Source organism: Colossoma macropomum, unplaced genomic scaffold (assembly GCF_904425465.1).
Source record: "Colossoma macropomum unplaced genomic scaffold, Colossoma_macropomum, whole genome shotgun sequence".
Lineage (NCBI taxonomy): Eukaryota > Metazoa > Chordata > Actinopteri > Characiformes > Serrasalmidae > Colossoma > Colossoma macropomum.
In genome coordinates this window covers 10,281,046-10,300,818 of record NW_023494795.1, presented here as the reverse complement: position 1 = coordinate 10,300,818, position 19,773 = coordinate 10,281,046, and the positions used below count along the sequence as shown (strand labels likewise).

General features: G+C 41.1%; 1 protein-coding gene across 1 annotated transcript in view; it reads right to left on the bottom strand.

Annotated features, from left to right (window-relative positions):
* Positions 1–1,214: 1,214 nt before the first annotated feature.
* Positions 1,215–19,773, bottom strand: part of kif26bb (kinesin family member 26Bb) — a 37,082-nt gene continuing 18,523 nt past the window's right edge. Inside the window, exons 5-14 of the mRNA XM_036582600.1 lie at positions 17,557–17,745; positions 15,039–15,132; positions 13,927–14,189; positions 9,791–9,974; positions 9,464–9,608; positions 9,197–9,356; positions 4,318–7,270; positions 4,039–4,208; positions 3,641–3,791; positions 1,215–1,439 (exon numbers count right to left, since the gene is read on the bottom strand). Of these exons, the coding sequence (XP_036438493.1) occupies positions 1,240–1,439; positions 3,641–3,791; positions 4,039–4,208; positions 4,318–7,270; positions 9,197–9,356; positions 9,464–9,608; positions 9,791–9,974; positions 13,927–14,189; positions 15,039–15,132; positions 17,557–17,745 (4,509 nt within the window). The 3' untranslated portion in view covers positions 1,215–1,239. The remainder of the gene's footprint in view (positions 1,440–3,640; positions 3,792–4,038; positions 4,209–4,317; positions 7,271–9,196; positions 9,357–9,463; positions 9,609–9,790; positions 9,975–13,926; positions 14,190–15,038; positions 15,133–17,556; positions 17,746–19,773) is intronic.

The following is a 19,773-nucleotide window of genomic DNA, read 5'->3' as shown; positions in this document are numbered from 1 at the left end:
ACAGCTGCTTTCCCCAGCCTCGTCTCAGATGAGTAATATTCCCTCTGACAGCAAACAAGCTGGTCAGTCGAGTCATTCTGTATGTTGGAAGAACTTTACAGTGAACTTTTCAGTTAAAAATAACATTTTTTTACAGTATGTTATAGCTTTTCTGTATTAACTGTAAATCACATATGCAGAAGTGGTTAATGACCAGATGAATGAACCAATGAAGCATTTTTAAGAAAAGCAGTCCAACTTCTATTAGTATTCATAGAAATGAAGTGAGTCTGTATGAACCAGTGCTGAGACGTGTTTACTACGTTGTTTATTAGTGCATATAAGACTGATCAAGGGATTACTACAGTACATCTACATTTGCTTCACATGTAATGTCCACTTAAATAAGACCAGTAAGTTATTTTGCTTCGAAAACATTAACATAAAACATTTCTTCGAAAAGTGAGTTTGCACTTTATAAAAGCCTCGTACAGACATTTCTGTTGACCATCAACGTTGGTCGCCCTTTAGGTAACAGATAAGGATGCATCGTCACAGTAATTCAATGTCAGTAATGTTGTTAGCGTGGCTGTGGAGGCAGCTCAGGAGCTGAGGCATTTGTAAACTCATTTTATTGGTCAGCTTGACTCAGGACCTCCATCTGTCAAGTTCATTTGTAGCGCCGCACTCCAATATGTTGCTCTGACCCACATCCAAGCCTAAGCTGTGGCCAAAACAACAATTCGTTGTTCAGATCTGATTTGATTAGCACCAATGAGTTCAACCTAAGGACATTGGTGGTCATTTAGAGGCATGTTTGATAGTGTTGTATAAATAACAGTACTGTACATTATCAAAAAGAGGTGGATGTTAATTGAAACATGCTGTACACGACAAAAAATGATATCTTGACAAGTGAAATTATCTTAAGTCTAGTCTATGCATCTAATATTTTTCATTTTGAGATTGTTGTAGGCTTATTTAACTCATTTCTATACACTTTTAAGTGATTTTAGTAAGTAAAATCCTAACTATATTAGCAGATAATTTTACTTTTTTGTTATATATTTGAATTATCTGCCAATCTAGTGAGATAATTAGACTTACTAAAATCACTTAAAACAAGCAAAAAGGTCTAAAAATAAGTTAAATAATCTTATAATAAGCTTACAACAATCTCAAAATGAGAAATATTAGCTTTATTGACTAGATTTAGGATAATTTCACTTGCCAAGATGTCATGTTGCACTGTATTCAGTGCTATATTCCTATGAACCCTTTATATTCCACAGCTGGCCGGCAGCGCTTCTTTTGCCTGCGCCTTGGTGTGGCATCGAAAGAGGTAACCATCATGACAAGTGCCTTGCAGCGGCTCACTTGGCTCTCGAGCCGCTCTGTGACCAACTCTAGTGCCTCTAAGTGTTCCAAGGAGTCCACTTCAAAGGTTTGCCAGAGATCAACTGTAAAGTCCAGAGCAAAAATTAATTACAAAATGAAATAATAAGCAAAAGCAGCACCCCCCCTTTAGTTAAAAGGATAAACGTCTTCCACTGACACACACAACTCTAGATGTTCTAGATCTAATGTTATGGTTTACAGTATAATTCAACAAGGAAATTATTAAAAATACACACTTGCCCAAGTCAGAGTAATAAGAGTCTCAGCTTCAGAAGCTCCACCCACACATACATGGAGAGTCTGCTATTTATAGCTAAGCTGGCCTCAACTATCAGGATTTTGTCGGTGCCATTCTGATTGGCTACCTGCACATCTATGTCCATGCACTTTGACGCCCAGTGGTGCACGCAGTGACAGCACGAGCCTTTTAGAGATAGATGTAGATCTAGTCGCTTGATTTAAAGTTCTCGACATAGAATTTTTTCTTTGAGGGGCTCCCGAGTGGCGCAAGCATTGCCCTATCATTGGGACATCACAAGTTCGATTCCTAGCACAGCCATTTGATGCCAGGAGTCTAAAAGAGCATAATAAGTGGCCTCTCTGGGGGGAGAGATGGCCCTTCTTCTCCCCACATCACTCAGCAAGATGCCAGCCAATGCAGACATCTGTTAGCTAATGTAAAAGGATTGACAGTCAGCGTTCTTCCTCAAGCAAGTCCAGCTGTCAAATGATGTTACATTAGCGGCAGTTCAAAAACATAGTGTTATCATGTGACACAGGAAGATCACCTTCATATGCCCAGCATTGGTAGTACTCTGTGACTGGGGGAGACCTAACTTGCATGTAGCATTAGACATGAGTGACTTGGGCAAAAAATTGGGAAAAATGCCAAAAAAATACAGTTTTCTTTGGCTTAATCCCATTTCACCCCTCTGCCCAACCATTTAAACCTACCCCTCCATTTTGCGTGTTCACATCTAGTGGTAAGGTGTCCTGATTTTTGTTGAGATAGAGGGGTAGGGTGAAGTGTTAGGGCTACATGACCCTCCAAACAGAGGTTTTTCAGAGGCAAACTCCAAAATTACAATAACCATTGTATTATCTTAGTTTAATGTTGTTTCAATTATAGTCCTTTTCTTCATAACAAGCATAAAAAACGCAAGTAGCGTGCTGAGGTCTCGGTTGCTAGCAAGCTAAATTTCCTCTTCCACCTTAAATGCTGCAGTAGTTTTGACTCCTGAGGCACCAGAATGTGCCTGCTGCTCCATTTAAGGTGGAAAGGGAAATTTAGCTAGCTAATAACTGAGACATCAGTATACTACTAGCCATTTTATTTGGTGAAGAAGCTGGTGAATAGCTGACTTCAGCTTCAGATCACTGAAGAATTAAGGGTGGGCAATAATAAATAAGTGTTGCATCTCCCCTCTTTGAAAGCATATGATGTCCCAAATTTAACTAAAGCCCAGCAGTGAGGAGCTGAACTTAACCCTCCTCTGCTATCACTGCAGACTGGCAGGGTCACCTACAGAGCAGCGCTAGTGGTGCTCTGTAGGCGACCTAATGAAGTGATGTGCTTTTTTTTGAGGGGTCCATTTTGTAAGGGAAGATTTCAACCACTATCCCTTGTAACTCAGTTCCAAGGGGTATGGTGGCACTTGAAAACAAGGGGTAAGGGTAAAAATGAGAAATGGGATTGGGCATTTGAAGCAATTATTAGCTCTTAAGCAAGACATCCTTATGTTTTGGCCAACACACATACAAATTTGTTTCCCACAAGTCTGTTTTTTGTTCCAGCCCAGTTTTAAAAAAAAAATTCTGCCCCTACACATCACACAAAAACAATATGTCTATAGTTGGTTATTATGTATGTCAGTCAAACGGCCCCTTCCTGTCAAAGTAGGTGGTCTTGGCTATGGTAAGCTATGAAACACACCAGACTCTCTGACAATAGGTATCATTTTTTGCATGATCTGAAAATGAGCTAACCAACAGTTACCCTTTGCATGATGTCAAAATTTCATGATTTATGGACCAATCAGAATTGGTCTGAAGTTCCTTGAAAAAAAAAGTTACATTAACTTTTTCCCTCGATTGCAAAGTTTCCATTCTGGAGATATGAGGTTTCATTCCAACAGTGACAGTACATTTCACTATACATAATGACAGGTAGTAATTGTAAAACACATATTTTCACAGCTAATCGGTTAATGAAACAGATGAACGTAAACAAAATGGAATTCTAAAATGACTCGTCAACACTCACACTCACGAGTCCATTTTCCTGGGTCCACCATGAGATGCTGTTTGGCTAGTTCCAGCTCTCTCTTTAGGGCATTGTACTTGGCCCTCACCTCTGCAATCCTCTGTTGTCGATGCTCCAGGAATTTCAGCTTGGCACTGAAGCAGACCACACTCTGACAGCATGGTCAACATAAGGGAGAGGCTAGATTAACCATAGCCAAGTCAAATATTTGCCAGATTTTAACTGAAATGGAAACTGATTTCTTTGGCCATTCCAGCACTAAAATTTGGCCATAAATCGAATTCATCATCACCTTCTCAGGGGGTTTTTATAGTTGCCAGTTCATGGCATTAGCAAAGTGGCATATGGATAGATTCATCACATGACAGCCAATTTTACATTTTTAGCCTGAATATTACCTTGTTTCCTGCCTTTCCTCTCTTCTGCAAGCCATCCACATTGTCAATCTCATAGACCTTAATTTCATATGAATCTGAGTTACTCCGATCTACCCAGCGTATTTTGGAACCACTTGCAGACCTCCTTAAAGACAAGAGGGTGTCCTGCGATGGACGCCTCTGATAGGATCCTATGAATGAAAACAAGTAACCCAAAAAATAATAAATGAAAAAAAGCACTTTAAATGAACTACAGCTAGCATCTTGAGAATAAAGGCTTTCACTCCGTAGACAATTTACCTATATAATTCCTTTTCTTAGAGCTTCTGGCACCCTTTGCAGTATTGAAGAAGCAGCTCTGATCACTAATGGAGTCATGTATTGAAGTGCTACTGCATGTGGCTTCACTGTCCCTCATCATGCTCTCGTAGCCACTACTGAGCACACTATTGCGGTTGTATAGCAAGGCAGTCTTACACATGGCAGGGGGCAGTTCCCCACTTAGGACACTGGTGTTATCACTGGCATGCCCACTGCAGTGGTTGGGTTTACGTGGGGCTGTGATCCTACTGTACGGTGAAGGTAAAGTGTGAGTCAGTCCTTTCATTTTTGTTTTTGACACTTCAAGTTCATCGATATCCAGACTACCTTGGCTAGAGCTTGAGAGAGAGTCTCCACTTGCTCTAAGAAACTCAATCCGTCCATTCAGCACTCTGCTGGGAGATTTAAATGAGACAGAAGCTTTCCCCTGCTTTCGAGATAAAGACTGAGTGGACCATGAAATCTGTTTTACAGAGAGCCCATCAGGAGAGAGGCTTGAACTTCTATTGATTGAGTGTCTGCCAGATTTGGGGGATGAACATGAATTCTTGGGGCTAGTTCCTGACATCTTGCAGACTTTTGGACTGGACAGTTTGCTTTCAGTTGATATTTTTGATTGAATTGGTTTGGACAGATGGCTTGTGTCACTTCCAGTAGCATCATACATGGGGAAAAACCTTGGAACTCTCCTGAAGCTGCGACCAGTCCGGGACACAGTGAGGTCATCATCAAAAACGTCCCTCAAACCAGCTGAGGTCATGCTTTTGGCCGGAGCCAGTGCATAATCTCCATCCAAACTTGCTTTAGAGTCCAAAGTCATGCAATGCCCTTGCCCGAGATTTCTTCTACTGACTCTTGGTGAGGTACAACAACTTCCCAATCTTGCTGAAGATCCCTGAGTGAACACAGTATTGCTTTCCTCAAAGAATCGTAAATCGGAGCTCTCTAAACGTGATCTCCCTAGGGATCGGTGTCTATTTGCTAACTGCTCCAACTTTGCACTAAAAAGCTTACTGCTTTCTTCAACAGGGGATTTGGGGTTGGTCTTGTTGAGTATATCGTCTGAATTTGGTCGGTCACCCTCTTCACAGTGGGTTGCTGTAGGTTGTGGATGTCTCTGCTTTCTCTTAGTGGGTCTACTCTTATCTGATTCCTGCCCTGAAGACATTGATTCACTATCTTCTGCCCATTCCATGTGACCTAGCTGGACATGGCGTTGTTTCCTTTCTAGTGTTGATCTTGGGCTAAAGGGATTCATACAGTGATAAAGAGAGTCCTGGGAATCATACTGCCTGTCTAGACTGTGCAGATTTCTTGTACACTTGCTCTTTCCAAGGGGTGAGTAACTACTGGCTGGATTTTCTGGTATCTCCATACTAAAATCAGCTAATATCCTTTGATGCACTGGACAAAAATCACCACTTTTCTCTCTAGACAGCTGCCCGATACCTTGATTGCACTTTCTCTTAGTAGCTTTCTGCTCTGGTCCATTGTCACATGAGTACTCCTTGAACCTCAAGACCTCGTGTTCAGAGGCGGAGCCAAACGTAGCTTCAGAGACATCCTTTTCAACATTTTGGGACTTTTCTGACATAGCAACAGGAGAGGACGAGTCATCAACCTGTGAGCTGACCACACAGTTTTGATCCGCAGGTAATACCGAGGAGGCCTCACAGGTTTGACCTAAAGCTTGAACTTGAGATGCAGGGTTAACTGCAGTTTTCTCCTCTCCTACACTGCTTATGATCCTCACAGGTTGAGAACCTGATGGCAAACTCTCAAGAGAATGAGAGTCAGTTATACCAGCTATTTGTGCAGCCTTGTCTTTATTAACTGCCCTATTGATTGTCACTTCTTCAACCACAGAATATATAAGCTCATCATGTCCATTCAGGTCCAGCGGCTGCTGAACTGTCACAGTGATAGTGGCCTTCATTTGCCTTTGGTTCTCCATGGCAAACTGCGGAATACCTTCACCTAAGGTAATAGGAAGCGGTACTGGGGATCCCAGGCCAACAGAGAAGGAAGAGGACGAACTTTTACCCACAGGTGAGATCCGAACCTCAGGGGGCAGGGTGAAGTTGTCTGATGGCCTTCCTTCCACTAGCTGGGGTAAGGAACGGGTCACGTCCATTGTTTCAGCAAGGCTTTGGGATCCAGTTGCTTGTTCTTCTTGCACAGAGCTACTAACAATGTCAAGTCTTGGTGAAGAAAGGAGAATTTTTTTAGCAATTTTGGCTTGACCAGTACGCCTACAAGGTATTTCCTCAATTTTCTTCACAGGTGTCTCTCTCTGCGGAGGATATCGTATTCCCTTCTCGTTATTCTCGTTTTTAATTGAAGATCCTGGAATCTCTGGTTGTCCAGCAGAGATCTTGGTAGCTTTACTTGAGAGATGTTCGGATTTGGTCACAGTATTTGTATTTGTAGTCTGTTCCTTGCAAGAATACATGCCAACTGTATCACTTCCATCTATACATCCCAGTCGATCCTGCAGTTCAGCAAAGGTGTTGCATTTGAGACACTCTAAATCAGGCATATTGGATTCTGATGTTTTTTGTTGACTGGTCTGCTTTTTTGTCTCCTTTTTCAGTGTACAGGTAGAAATGGGCTTTAACAGTTCACAGCGCTTTAAAATGGAAGACCCTTTTAAGTCAGTCCTCTTCCTTTGTAAAGAGTGAATTATTGGCACAAACTCTTGACTCCCCTTGATGTCTTCATCAACAAGGACACAGCCATTTGGATCCACACAAATGACAGTGTCACTTGACTTGTCACTCCTAGAGTGGTCCTCTAGATCATCAAAAAGGTTGAGTGAAGAGAGATCGTGGTCTAATGTACTTGCAGAGTGAAATGCTCTTAGCCTGGTAGAGTTGTTCACTTTCTTTTCTTTTCCTGAGCTTCTCCCTCCAGGTGAGCTTGAGGAAGATTTCTAAAAATGAAAGAATCATAAATATCAGTGTGTTTCCTGATGAGAATGACTTCAAAAGTCAAAACAGCAATTAAGTATATGTACATTTTTCAGGGTCAAGGAAAAATACAGAAAACATATACCAAAAAAATTACACTGATCAATCCATACAACCTTACTCCATATCTCGGATGTCCAGATTTGATATTTAGTGCAAGTTTTCTTTTTTTTGCCCTTTCTTTTCTAATGGTTTCTTGAGAGATACATGTTGTTTCAGACCCATAGGGTTGAGCTGTCTTCTCACAGTGACACCTTTAGATTTTTCCAGACCTGATGCAAGAATGGAGCTTGATTTTCTGCTATGTTTCAAAGATGGTGGTCTACCAGGTCTTGCACGGTTGTTAGGAGTCCCATCAGAACTGACGGTTCTGAGACAGTTTCTTCCCCGGGCCATCACGCTGCTGAACAGCCAGTAGTGCTGGTGTATAGGTCAATGTTTTAAACTATCCTTTATGGTCAGAACATGACAAACAGTCGCCAAACAGTGGAACATTTCACAAATCTGTCTTGAGACGGTGGAAGAAAGTTTCTGGTCAGCTGTTTTTACCAGCTGGAAAAGCGCGGCCGCAGTTTTTGTAATAGTCAGAATTTAAGAAAGAAAACAGATTATTTTTAGTTGTCTGGTGGCGAGTGCTCGGCTATCCCATTACAAATGCTAAACACTAAACAAAAGGCCAACAACAGTGCTAAACTATTTAGTTTCTCAACAACATCAGCTAACATTAGCTGGCTCGGTACTTCAGTGATGGATTACTGCCTTACTGCCATCACTCCTACCACATAAAAATCAGAGCATATCACAGTATTCAAACACCAGCTAGCAGACGTCTGGATTTCTCCATAGTAATTTGGGGTGAACCGCAATATATCTAACACCAGACAAACAGAGTCCTCCTTTTAGGTACGTTTACACAGTATCATCAATTCGCCGTGTTGTGCGAATGATGGAGTGCTGCTTCAAGTTAAAAACAGCTAGCCTGGAAAGATTCTCCCGCTCTCCAATGCCTCACAGCTTCCTCAGTTTACTTTCGTTTAAATCAGGGCTGTAATTTGCATGAACCCACTTCTTTCTTTCACTTTCGTTGATTGGGAATGCATTAATACTTAAATATGACTGTTTGAGTGCTGTAACACAGCACTGTAGTTGTGTGAAGCAGACAGGATTTAATGTTGCTAAAGATTGTTAGGATGTTAGGAAAGACCAGTACTAAGCCAGTACAGTTACGCCACTCACACTTGGTCACAGGAGAACAGATCGCCGGTCACTCCACTGAAATAGGGGATGTATAACTGCACGTTTCAGGCGTTGCTAACGTATATTTGCAATATATATTTTCACTCACCTTCGCACCTGTGTAAATGCGATATGACAATAAATGCGATTTGATTCTTTTAATGATTTTTTTGAACTCCAGAGCTTTTTTCCACTTTTTTCCCTTTGACTTTCCCCTGCTTTACACGTGTGCATTGTTTAATATCTAACCTCCTCAGAAATATCTACTTTCGTCATTACAGATGCACAAAAGAAAGAAATTGGCAAGGCAGCTTTGGTGTGTTTGGGTAGTTTCTTGCAGGAATGTTAGTGTCTCTTTCAAGGGGAACAAGATGTCATCGGTACCTTTCGGAACAGCTTTTGTTAGCAGAATACAGCTGTAACCTGTTGGTTTTAAGATTGTAAGGATGGAAAAGTTAAAGTTGCAGTATTTTGGGTGCACAAAAGTAAAGAGGGGCCAAAATAAATACTGATCGATATTTTACTTAGTATTGGAGGCTTTTATGTCATTTTCTGTTAAATATGTTTCCTGCTTTTTTGTGACACTGAAAAATGAATAACTAATATGAAAATAATGCAGGCCTGTATGTCTTAAAAAACATTAAAGGACGCACCCTTGTCTTCTTTTGTAATCTTCGAATCTGAGAGACGATCTGGATGGTGCAGAGAGTCTCTGAGATGTCTTCAAGTAAAGTGGAAACATGGGCTACGATTGTTGTGCGGCAGTTGACGTTGCTCAGAGACTCTTGCATGAGCATGGCCAGTTTGCTTCTCCTGTCACAAAAAACAACACAAAAGGTCACTAACAAATGTTGTATGCCCATATAAGGTTCATATAAGCATGAGTTTTCTTTAAGTGAATAGAATATTTGCTAACATACTTGTTGGGAACATGTTTATGCCTATTCAACGTGGCCATAATGACATTTCCGAGGTCAACAAGACAGACTGCTGTATTGTTCTTATTCCTCTCTCTTGTACAGCCACCTAAGTCAATAAGGCTCAGCTTGCTTTGGTCCACATTCACTGGGAAAGGTTATGAGAGAAACACAGAACAACAATGGAATGGTTAATTGTCCACAGATAGTCTCTTTAAAAAGAATGAAATTACCAATAATTATACAGAGTTTGAGTTTCAGATCATAATTATAATCAGATCGTCATTCCTGTGCATGGAGAGTGGAAGTAATGTAAGTAATGCTACTCACTTCCAGACTTGCTGCTGCTCTCTATGTATTGCTGGCAGATGTGAAGGGTGTAGAACATGTGGCAGTGATGCTGGAATGTTTCTCTGCACCCGGTCACGCCTGAGCTCCGAGAGGCCAGGGCTGCATCCAGTAGAAAAGCTGCTCTCTCAGCTGTAGGAGCACTTAGCACACTGTTGTTGCAGAGCTGAAATGAAATTTTGACAACGTAATTACCATTCATTATGAGGGCTTTTTAAATTGGTGGTAATATATATATATATATATATATATATATGTATTCATGAGGATCTAATTAATTTTAAATGATGTTTGATTCTTTATAAATATTCAAATGCATGAGGACAGACATGAATTATGCATGCATCTCTAAATTTACTGGCAGTCCATCATTTGTTATGCATGAATGTTTTTGACATATCATAATGTTACATATCGTATCATGATGTGCAATACTGGTGTATATTAATGTGTATATTGTGTTTCTTTTATATATATATATATATATATATATATATATATATATTATATATATATATATATACACACAAAAATAAATACACATTAGACTACTATGTATATATATATATATATATATATATATATATATATATATATATATATATACGTATATATTTATGACAATAAACATGATTTGATTTGAACATGATTTGATTCTTTTTAATTAATTTGATTCTTTATAATTAATTAATTTAATTTTTTTGAACTCTTTTCCACTTATTTTCCTTTGACTTTGAATGAATTATGCACGCATTTCTAAATGTGCTGGCAGTCCATCATATGTTATGCATTAATGTTTTTGACATATCGTAATGTTAGGCTGGAATAAATGGGCTAGTAGTGCTAAGCCCTCCTTCTATTTTGCAGAAGAAAAGGTAATGAAGTAAAGTTTAATTACTGATATCCAAAGCGTTTTATCTGCTGTTAACAAACGACTAGAAGTGGATTATTTAGGGCTTCTGGGGACCCAAGAACAACAGCACCACCATACTTCGAACAAAAACAGTGTTTCAAAGCAAAGCAGGTCTTTTTGGCCAAACGGTGGTTTGAGTTCATACAGCTCCATGTGTGTCACTTGCTGAACAGAAACTGTTGCCCCATTTAATTTTCTTTTTTCACCCACTTCACCACACCACTCGGATGTGTGTCACACCTACATTACACAAGTGATCAATCGAGGCAGAAGGGAATGATGAGGAGCGGACTGTTCACACGGATCACACTCATCCCTAGCAAGTCAGCCTCACTGAGCTAAACGGGGTGCCATGCAAACTTTGCAATACAAAACATTTTTTAGAATTTTGAGCAAAACGTTATTATGCATTACGTGCAGGTAATTGCTTAGTTGGGCTATAAACTTGGGCCCAATCCCATTTCTTCTTTTTACCCCTACCCCTTGTTTTCGAGTGTCACCCTAACCCCTTGGAACTGAGTTACAAGGGGTAGTGGTTGAAATCTTGCCCTACGAAATGGGACAACCCTCAAATTAAAAAAAACATTATTTCATTAACAGGCTACTACCATCGCTGCTCTGTAGGCAACCCGGCCCGTCTTCAGTGATAGCAGAGAAGGGAAAAGTTCAGCTCCTCACAGCTGGGCTTTATTTACATTTAGGGCATTTAGGGCAGTTACAAGGGGGGGACAATTATTTATTATCGCCCACCGCTAATTCTTGGGTGATATGAAGCTGAAGTCAGATACTCACCAGCTTCTTGTTCGAATTTTCCTGTTCCACCTTAAATCGTGCAGCAGTTACATTCTGTCGCTTCAGGCGTCAGAACTGCTGGACTATTTAAAGTGGAACAGGAAAGTTACCTAGTTAGCTACCAAGACATTAGCTTTTTCATGCTTGTTATGAAGAAAACGACCATAATACACTGAAATGACATTAAACTAAGATAATACAGTGGTTATTGTAATTTTTAACAGAGAAAATTCTCACATTTGTGGGTTTCTTTGGTCGCTCGCGCAGCCATCTTGCTTGTTTTTCTTTTTTGTCATAACACTCAGTTTGGACTGTGTCTCTGAAAAACCTCAGTTTGGAGGGCCATGTAGCCCAAACACTTCACCCTCCCCCTCTATCTCAACAAAAAATGGGACACCCTAACCCTAGACGTGAACGCGCAAACGCGGGTGGGGGTGAAATGGGATTGGGCCTTGGTGTAGAACAGTGGTGAAATGCCTTTCTTTTTGTTCTTGTTAGCCATGTAGCCTTTAGCATGCTAACAAGCCAGCTAGCATAGGAAAGTGTCAGAAGTCATGTATAACCGATGGAGTAGTTTGTAACTGAAATCCGAAAAATGTTAAGCATTTTATAGTAGTTTATTGCTGTAGCTTGTAAACAGCTTTGTCCGCCATTATTTTCAGTTTTGAAAAGGGAAATGCGTCAGGTCACAATGATTTCTGGGCAGGCTCTGCTGTTGAAGTCGACAACGGTGTTTGCTCGGTCCTTCGCCCCCGACGGCTCATCTAACACCCCTGACTTCAGCAATAAAGTAATGGAACGATCCTTAAGATGGCAGTGGGGATTCCCCTGAGGGAAAATGACGAGTCCAAGTGGACAACGGCGTGTTAAAATGGAAAGTACCCAAAATAGTTCATCATGAATTTTTTACACAATGTAAAGCTAAGCTGCTGTGGCCAAATGTAGATGTTTCAGCCCTGGCTAAGATAAGTATGAGCCAACTTTACTTTCTACTTGGTCCAAAGTAAAATATGGCCTATTGATGTGAGGAGCCATTATTCAGAGAGTCTATCTAGAGAGCGACGACAGAATATCTCACTCTCTGTGAGCACGCGGGTGTAGGCAAACTTGAATGCCTCTGTGTGGAGTTGAGTCCAAGAATGTGGAGTCAACTCTCGAATCCCAAATGCCAGGAATGGGAGAATCGGTGCTTTTTTGGATCAACTACTAGCTCTAATGTGCAGTAGTCTGTTGGTACCAAGCTATAACAGCTATATGGACATTTGGAGCTTGTAATACAAATAGTTGAACATATATTATAACTGCTTGTAACACATTCAGGTGAGATACTTTTTACTTTGTATTCCGCTGTTTTACAGTGGCCTTTAGTAATGATGAACTTTAATCTCAAATCTGTTGATGTTTTAGTAGTGAAACATAGTGTAAATGAAATATAGTGTAAAAATTAGCTTGCTATTGGCTTTAGATAATGTCACTCAGCCTTCAACATTCAAGTGCAACCAGCAGCTAGCCCAGGGGTCGGCAACATGCGGCTCTTTTGCTGCTAATTCAACCTTTAACCCTGAAGGTTGGTGCGCAGACTGCTGGTTACCATAGCAACACAGATAACAGTCTCGCCTAGCTAGTGGCTAACAAAAAGACAAAGAGAGAGATTCAAGGCAAACATTGATAATTTGATAATTTGATAGTTTTCCTGATTTGTTAATCTGCAACAAGAAACTGTCAAACACTAGAAAGTCGCAAGGCTGAAGTGAGTTTCTCGTTCCCCAGCTTCTTGTTCGAATTTTCACATTCCACCTTAAATGGTGCAACAGTTAGCTACATAGTAAGCTACATACTGGTGACTCAGGCACAATTTAAGGTGGAACCAGACAATTCGAACAAGATGCTGGCGAATGAGAAGCGACTTCAGCCTCTGTAAAAGACTGAATGTTAAGAGACATATTATAAGAAACTATTCTACTTTTGTGGAACGTTTCCTGCCAGAGACGTGAGAAAAGCAGCTATAGCTGAGCTAAAGCTTAAAGCAGAGCGAAGTAAGTCTGGATTTTCGTTTGTATTATATTTTTAACCAATACCAGGACATTAGCACATACTGACACACATTTACAGCCAAGATGGTGAAACGTTACTTCAATAAAATGGACATGAAATATTGAGGCTCCCTAGGTGGCTAGATTTTTGTTGAAACTTGACAAAATGGCTCTTCTTAATATTTGGTTTGCGACTCCTGAGCTAGCTAGATATCTAATTTCATTGCTCTATTGCTGTAGCTGGAAGACGCTCTCGAACGTGATGCTACTGTGTGTGAGCTATTGATAAGTGTTACTTTAAAAACACTGCATCCCTCCCATCCAATACTCTGTCAGTGTATACAACTAAGACAGAAACAGCACTGCATTTAAAACCTTACCTGTGTTCCATAGACACGGTCGTCCAGGAGGTAAACATTTGGCTTATGGGTGTCCTTGCAGCCACCTGACTCAACATCAGACAGTAAGTCCCTGATGACCTCAGTCTCCCCGCACACCTCCACAGCTGTCACAGAAACGGAGATATTTGCCCACGTCCTGTCCTTCTTTTTGTTGATGAGCTTGAAAAGCCAAGAGATGGCGCAAGGGATGATTCCAAGACTCGGTGAGCAATCATCACGCCCAATCATTGTGTAAGATGTTCCTGCAAATAACGGAAAGAGATAGAGAGATGGTGAGTGACAGAGAAAGAGAGAGAGAGAGTGAGAGAGAGAGAGATGGCATCTTAAGGTAGGAGAAGACAGAAGCACAGGCCATCTTTTAAATTATTTGTCAGTTATCTCAGCATCCATTTCTGAATTCACCCATTTAGAGTCTCAAAAGCTTCACTAAAATACACGTTTTTGGGTTCTGCTTTTGTGAACTCAGCTCACATATGATATTAAACAAAAATGTCATATAATGTCACCTCCAATTATATGCAAGCCACTATTATTCATACATGACTGCAATCTAGTTTAAAAGATTTATAACCTCTGGCTGTGAGCCAGGAGCTTTTACAGGCAGGCAGAAAATTCAATTAGTTAACAGCCAATGACGTAATGCTCTAAGCTATGAGCACGAATTGTTTTCACAATTTTTGGTGGACAATTATTAATAACCTGCTAAGTGGATGACCCCCAACGACCTCCGGTATAGAGACCACCCCAAAGATAGGGCGACATTAACGTACATCCATTAAGAGTCACCCCAAGTCACTTCCATCGGCATTCGCAGGCAAGGCGGCTGAATCTCAGCCTCTTTGTGTTGAAAGGGTGAGGGGCACACGGTGCTATAAAAACACTTGCAATGTATAATTGATTAATCTAGTTTTATTTTTCCAAAGGGTGAACGATGAAATAGAGGTCGAAAGCACAGCACTTAAACACTTAAACACAAACAGTGTGTCTTGGAAATAGAGCAGAGAAAAGAGCAGTTCTTTCCTACTAAATCACGTTAGTGGATGGCAGCTTTCAGCAAAGGGTTTTAATACAGTGTACAGCTTTGCACTTACCCACTTTTCTCTGTCCAAAGCTTAGGACACAGCCATCAGCTCCGGCAAGCACAGACTGGAGGACCTCGAACAAACTCTTCTCGCATACCTCGGCCTAGTGATAGAATTAAATGGGTTAAAGCTTTTATTGAAGTGACTCACTTGTAGACAGTTATAGGGCTCCCTACAGTATGATAACCTCATATAATATCAGAGTTTTAGATGGATACTCAAGGGCACAACTGCCGTTTTAAGCAGAAGGGCAGCAATGTTGATATCTACTATTTTACTCAAATCCCTTAAAGATGCACTTGAAATTTTGAAAATCAACCCCCCAAGGATCTCTACAAACATGAGATCCTTAACCAACTGACCATACTCTCAACACATTACACTCATTTTCATCAGTGTTTTGACAGCTGGACTGAACGGATGCAAGCAGGCATGTGCACAGATAGATCCCTGGCCCCAGGGGGGCTTGAGCCCCCTGTATGTGTAGTCTTTTGGTAGGTGTGTATAATAGTTGTCTTTTATATGGCCATTCATGATCCATTTCAGGTCATCCCTGCTAGCTTTGCGGCATGAACAGAGTTTTTGGGTCGGTTTCATTGCACTCTCTCAGTTGTACTGACTCCACACACCTCGTCTCGTCTCCAGGCTTTTTATTTTATTGTTCTGTTTTAAAACATTCGGTTATGAAAAGGTACAAATACGAACTTTTCACCTGGAAAAACTTATTTAAGGTGCACAATCAGACCTTAAAACCACTGTTGTACCTTTGAGGGAACATTTACATTGTTTGTACCTTAATGAACGAAAAATGTACCTGAACAGAACCTTTATTTCTAACTGTACAGTACCATGGATGGAGAATTCCCCCCAGTCAGCTCCCATCTGACACGGACGTGCGCATGACCAAAGAAAAGCACAGATCTCAAAATAGACAGCAGAGTGGGTAAGGTTACTTGTATGCAAGAAGTTGGGTTGCAAATCTGCACAAATACACCGATCAGGCATAACAGTTGTAGTTCTACAGTTACAGACTGTAGTCCATCTGTTTCTCTGCATACTTTGTTAGCCCCCTTTTACCCTGTTCTTCAGTGGTCAGGACCCCCATGGACCCTCACAGAGCAGGTACTATTTGAGTGGTGGATCATTCTCAGCACTGCAGTAACACTGGCGTGGTGGTGGTGTGTTAGTGTGTGTTGTGCTGGTACGAGTTGATCAGACACAGCAGTGCTGCTGGAGTTTTTAAACACTGTGTCCACTCACTGTCCACTCTATTAGACACTCCTACCTTGTCAGTCCACCGTGTAGATGTAAAGTCAGAGATGATAGCTCATCTGCTGCTGCACAGTTTTGTGTTGGTCATCCTCTAGTCGGTCATCAGTGGTCACGGGATGCTGCCCACAGGACACTGCTGTGTCTGATCCACTTGTACCAGCACAACACACACTAACACACCACCACCACATCAGTGTTACTGCAGTGCTGAGAATGATCCACCACCCAAATAGTACCTGCTCTGTGAGAGTCCATGGGGGTCCTGACCACTGAAGAACAGGGTAAAAGGAGGCTAACAAAGTATGCAGAGAAACAGATGGACTACAGTCTGTAACTGTAGAACTACAAAGTGCACCTATATAGTAAGTGGAGCTGATAAAATGGACAATGAGTGTAGAAACAAGGAGGTGGTCATAATGTTATGCCTGATTGGTGTACACTGTCTTTCTTTATAAGAATGTCTGCAATATGCTTTAAATTACGTGAAGTTTAAAGTTACACTCTGTAGGTTTTGGGGGTCTCTGGTGGAATTGTGTAATTGCACGCAACGTGCCGAAGAACTGTGAACCCTCAGCTTCTGACCCCTTCCCTGAGGGGATGAACCTGATGCTTGCAAGCGCCAAACATGGTGAAGGATGTGTCTCCCAAAGATGTAAGTGAATTTTCTACTACTGTCATCATGATTTCACTTTTGAGACCTAAACATCAAGCTGGTCCTGTGCATGTGACGTTAATACGTAAAGATGTAGGACATGGTCCGAAAAACTTGCAGCCTGACTTTTAAAGGGCATATTTTAGCATGTTTTTTTCTCGACTCAGTAATGCTACTTTTTCAACTTTAACCAAAGAAACGGTCATACTGCAGCTTTAATCCACATTCACATTGCCCTTTTATCCCTTTTGAGCTGATGCCCCGCAAAATGTCTGTGCACAGACCTAGATGCAAGCCAAGAACAGGCCAAATGTCACATTTAAAAACAAACATACTGACTTTGTGTTTCAGCATGTGGTGCATGTGGGAAATGATCCAGTTTCAGTAAAAATCCAAACAAATATGCATGTATGTTGACCAAATTCAGTTCAATGAGTGCAAATGAGTTAAACTAATAGCAGAAGTCAGCTATGCACTGAAAAGAGTGGAAATCTGGATAGGATTATGGCCCAGATGGCACGTGGATGGCCCAAAGAAGTGTTTTCAGGTCATCAGACAGAAAAAAAAAAAAATAACAACAAAACAAAACTGTGTGATCTGGACCTGGGATGACTCGGGCCCAAAGGCAGCATCAAAGGTGAACGTCTTCGGGGTGGAGTTTGCACCCGCAGCCAGTCTCTGAGTGGCAGACTCCAGAACTGTGACCTGTTTCTTGCGGAGGTCCAGTTTGAGGGCGTGCAACTGAGATGTTCCTGCCGTCAGGAGTGGGCTGACTCTCAATATCACTTTGACCTGGAAAAGAAAAAATGAGACTACAGAAATGAAATGAGACAAATTCAACTATAACTATAAAACACCCTAACAGAGAGTGGGGAGGACGATCGAAGAGGCAAAAACATTCTCCAGTGACCACAGTTGGACAGTTTTCGAAGTTGGTCCCATGATGAGGTCACCAGGTCTCCAAAACTATTTGAGATACCCCACCAAGGCTTGGCAAAAGAGCACAAGAGGTCAGTTTAGTGTAAAAAAAAAAAGTCAAGGTCATGAAGAAAAAACCTAATTCCGAGGGTAAAGTATGGTTGTGGAACGATGCTACAACGAGGTTTTTCTTCCACATGCACTGGTATCACTGGTATTCTTTTTAGGGTGTATGGCGTCACAGAGTTACATCAAAATCTGTCTCTGCCAAAGACTGAGTCATGGTCAGATCTTTTACAAGGCCAATGATGCTAAGCATCCCTCCAAATCCTCAAAAGTGGTTCACTGACCGCAGAATCAGGCTTGTTGAGAGGCCATCCATGTCCCCTGACCTAAACTTGTGCTGTGAACTGAATATAAGAATACAGAAGGAAGGACTTAAGAGTCTGGAAAGAAGAGATTTTAGAGAGATTTTATATAAAGAAATACTCTCAGATACCCAGACTCAGTGTGCTTATATTAGGGGTGGGGGGAAACTCGATTCTTAGGTGCATTGCGATGCGGACGTGAACGATTCTGAATCGATTCACAAGTGTCAAAAATCGATTTTCTAAATTTAAATTTATAACATGATGTTGACGGAACGCAAAAGGCGAAACTTGGAAGTGCGGAAGTGCAGCGCCTGGACAGTCTGTGACGGCACATAACAAAAACACTACTGGATGAGCGAGAAATCTGACCGGCTCCCTCTGCATTAAAAGCTAGAGCAGCGGCCGGCAACCCAAATTTTAAGAAGAGCCATTTTGTCCTTTCAACAAAAATCAAACTACCTTGGGAGCCGCAACATTTAATGTCCAGTATGTCTCAGTATGTGCTGATGTCCTAGTATAGACTAAAAAATATAAACGAAAACGCAGATTTACTTCGCTCTGCTTTAAGCTTTAGCTATAACTGCTTTCCTCCCATCTCTGCCAGGACACTTTACCTCAAAAGTAGATCAGTTTCTTGTAAAATTTCTCTCAACGTTTGACTGTTTTACGAGGCTGAAGTCACTTCTTATTCGCCAGCTTCTTGTTCGAGTTTACCCGTTCCACCTTAAATTCTGCCTGAGGCATTTAAGGTGGAACGGGAAAATCAGAAAGAGAAGCGACTTCATCTTCACAACTTTTTAGTGTTTGACAGTTTCTTGTTGCAGATTTACCATACCAGGAAACCATATATAGTGTGTGTTGTGCTGGTACGAGTGGATCAGACACAGCAGTGCTGCTGGAGTTTTTAAACACCTCAGTGTCATTGCTGGACTGAGAATAGTCCACCAACCAAAAAAAAGCGTCCTGTGACCACTGATGAAGGACTAGAGGATGACCAACACAAACTGTGCCGCAGCAGATGAGCTATCGTCTCTGACTTTACATCTACAAGGTGGACTGACAAGGTAGGAGTGTCTAATAGAGTGGACAGTGAGTGAGGTGTTTAAAAACTCCAGCAGCACTGCTGTGTCTGATCCACTTGTACCAGCACAACACACACTAACACACCACCACCACGTCAGTGTTACTGCAGTGCTGAGAATGATCCACCACCCAAATAGTACATGCTCTGTGAGGGTCCATGGGGGTCCTGACCACTGAAGAACAGGGTAAAAGGGGGCTAACAAAGTATGCAGAGAAACAGATGGACTACAGTCTGTAACTGTAGAACTACAAAGTGCACCTATATAGAAAGTGGAGCTGATAAAATGGACAATGAGCGTAGAAACAAGGAGATGGTCATAATGTTATGTCTGATCGGTGTATATATATACATACATACATACATAGGGGAGTATATATACCCTCCATATATATATATATATATATATATATATATATATATACTATTTTTATTTGTTTTTACACTTCC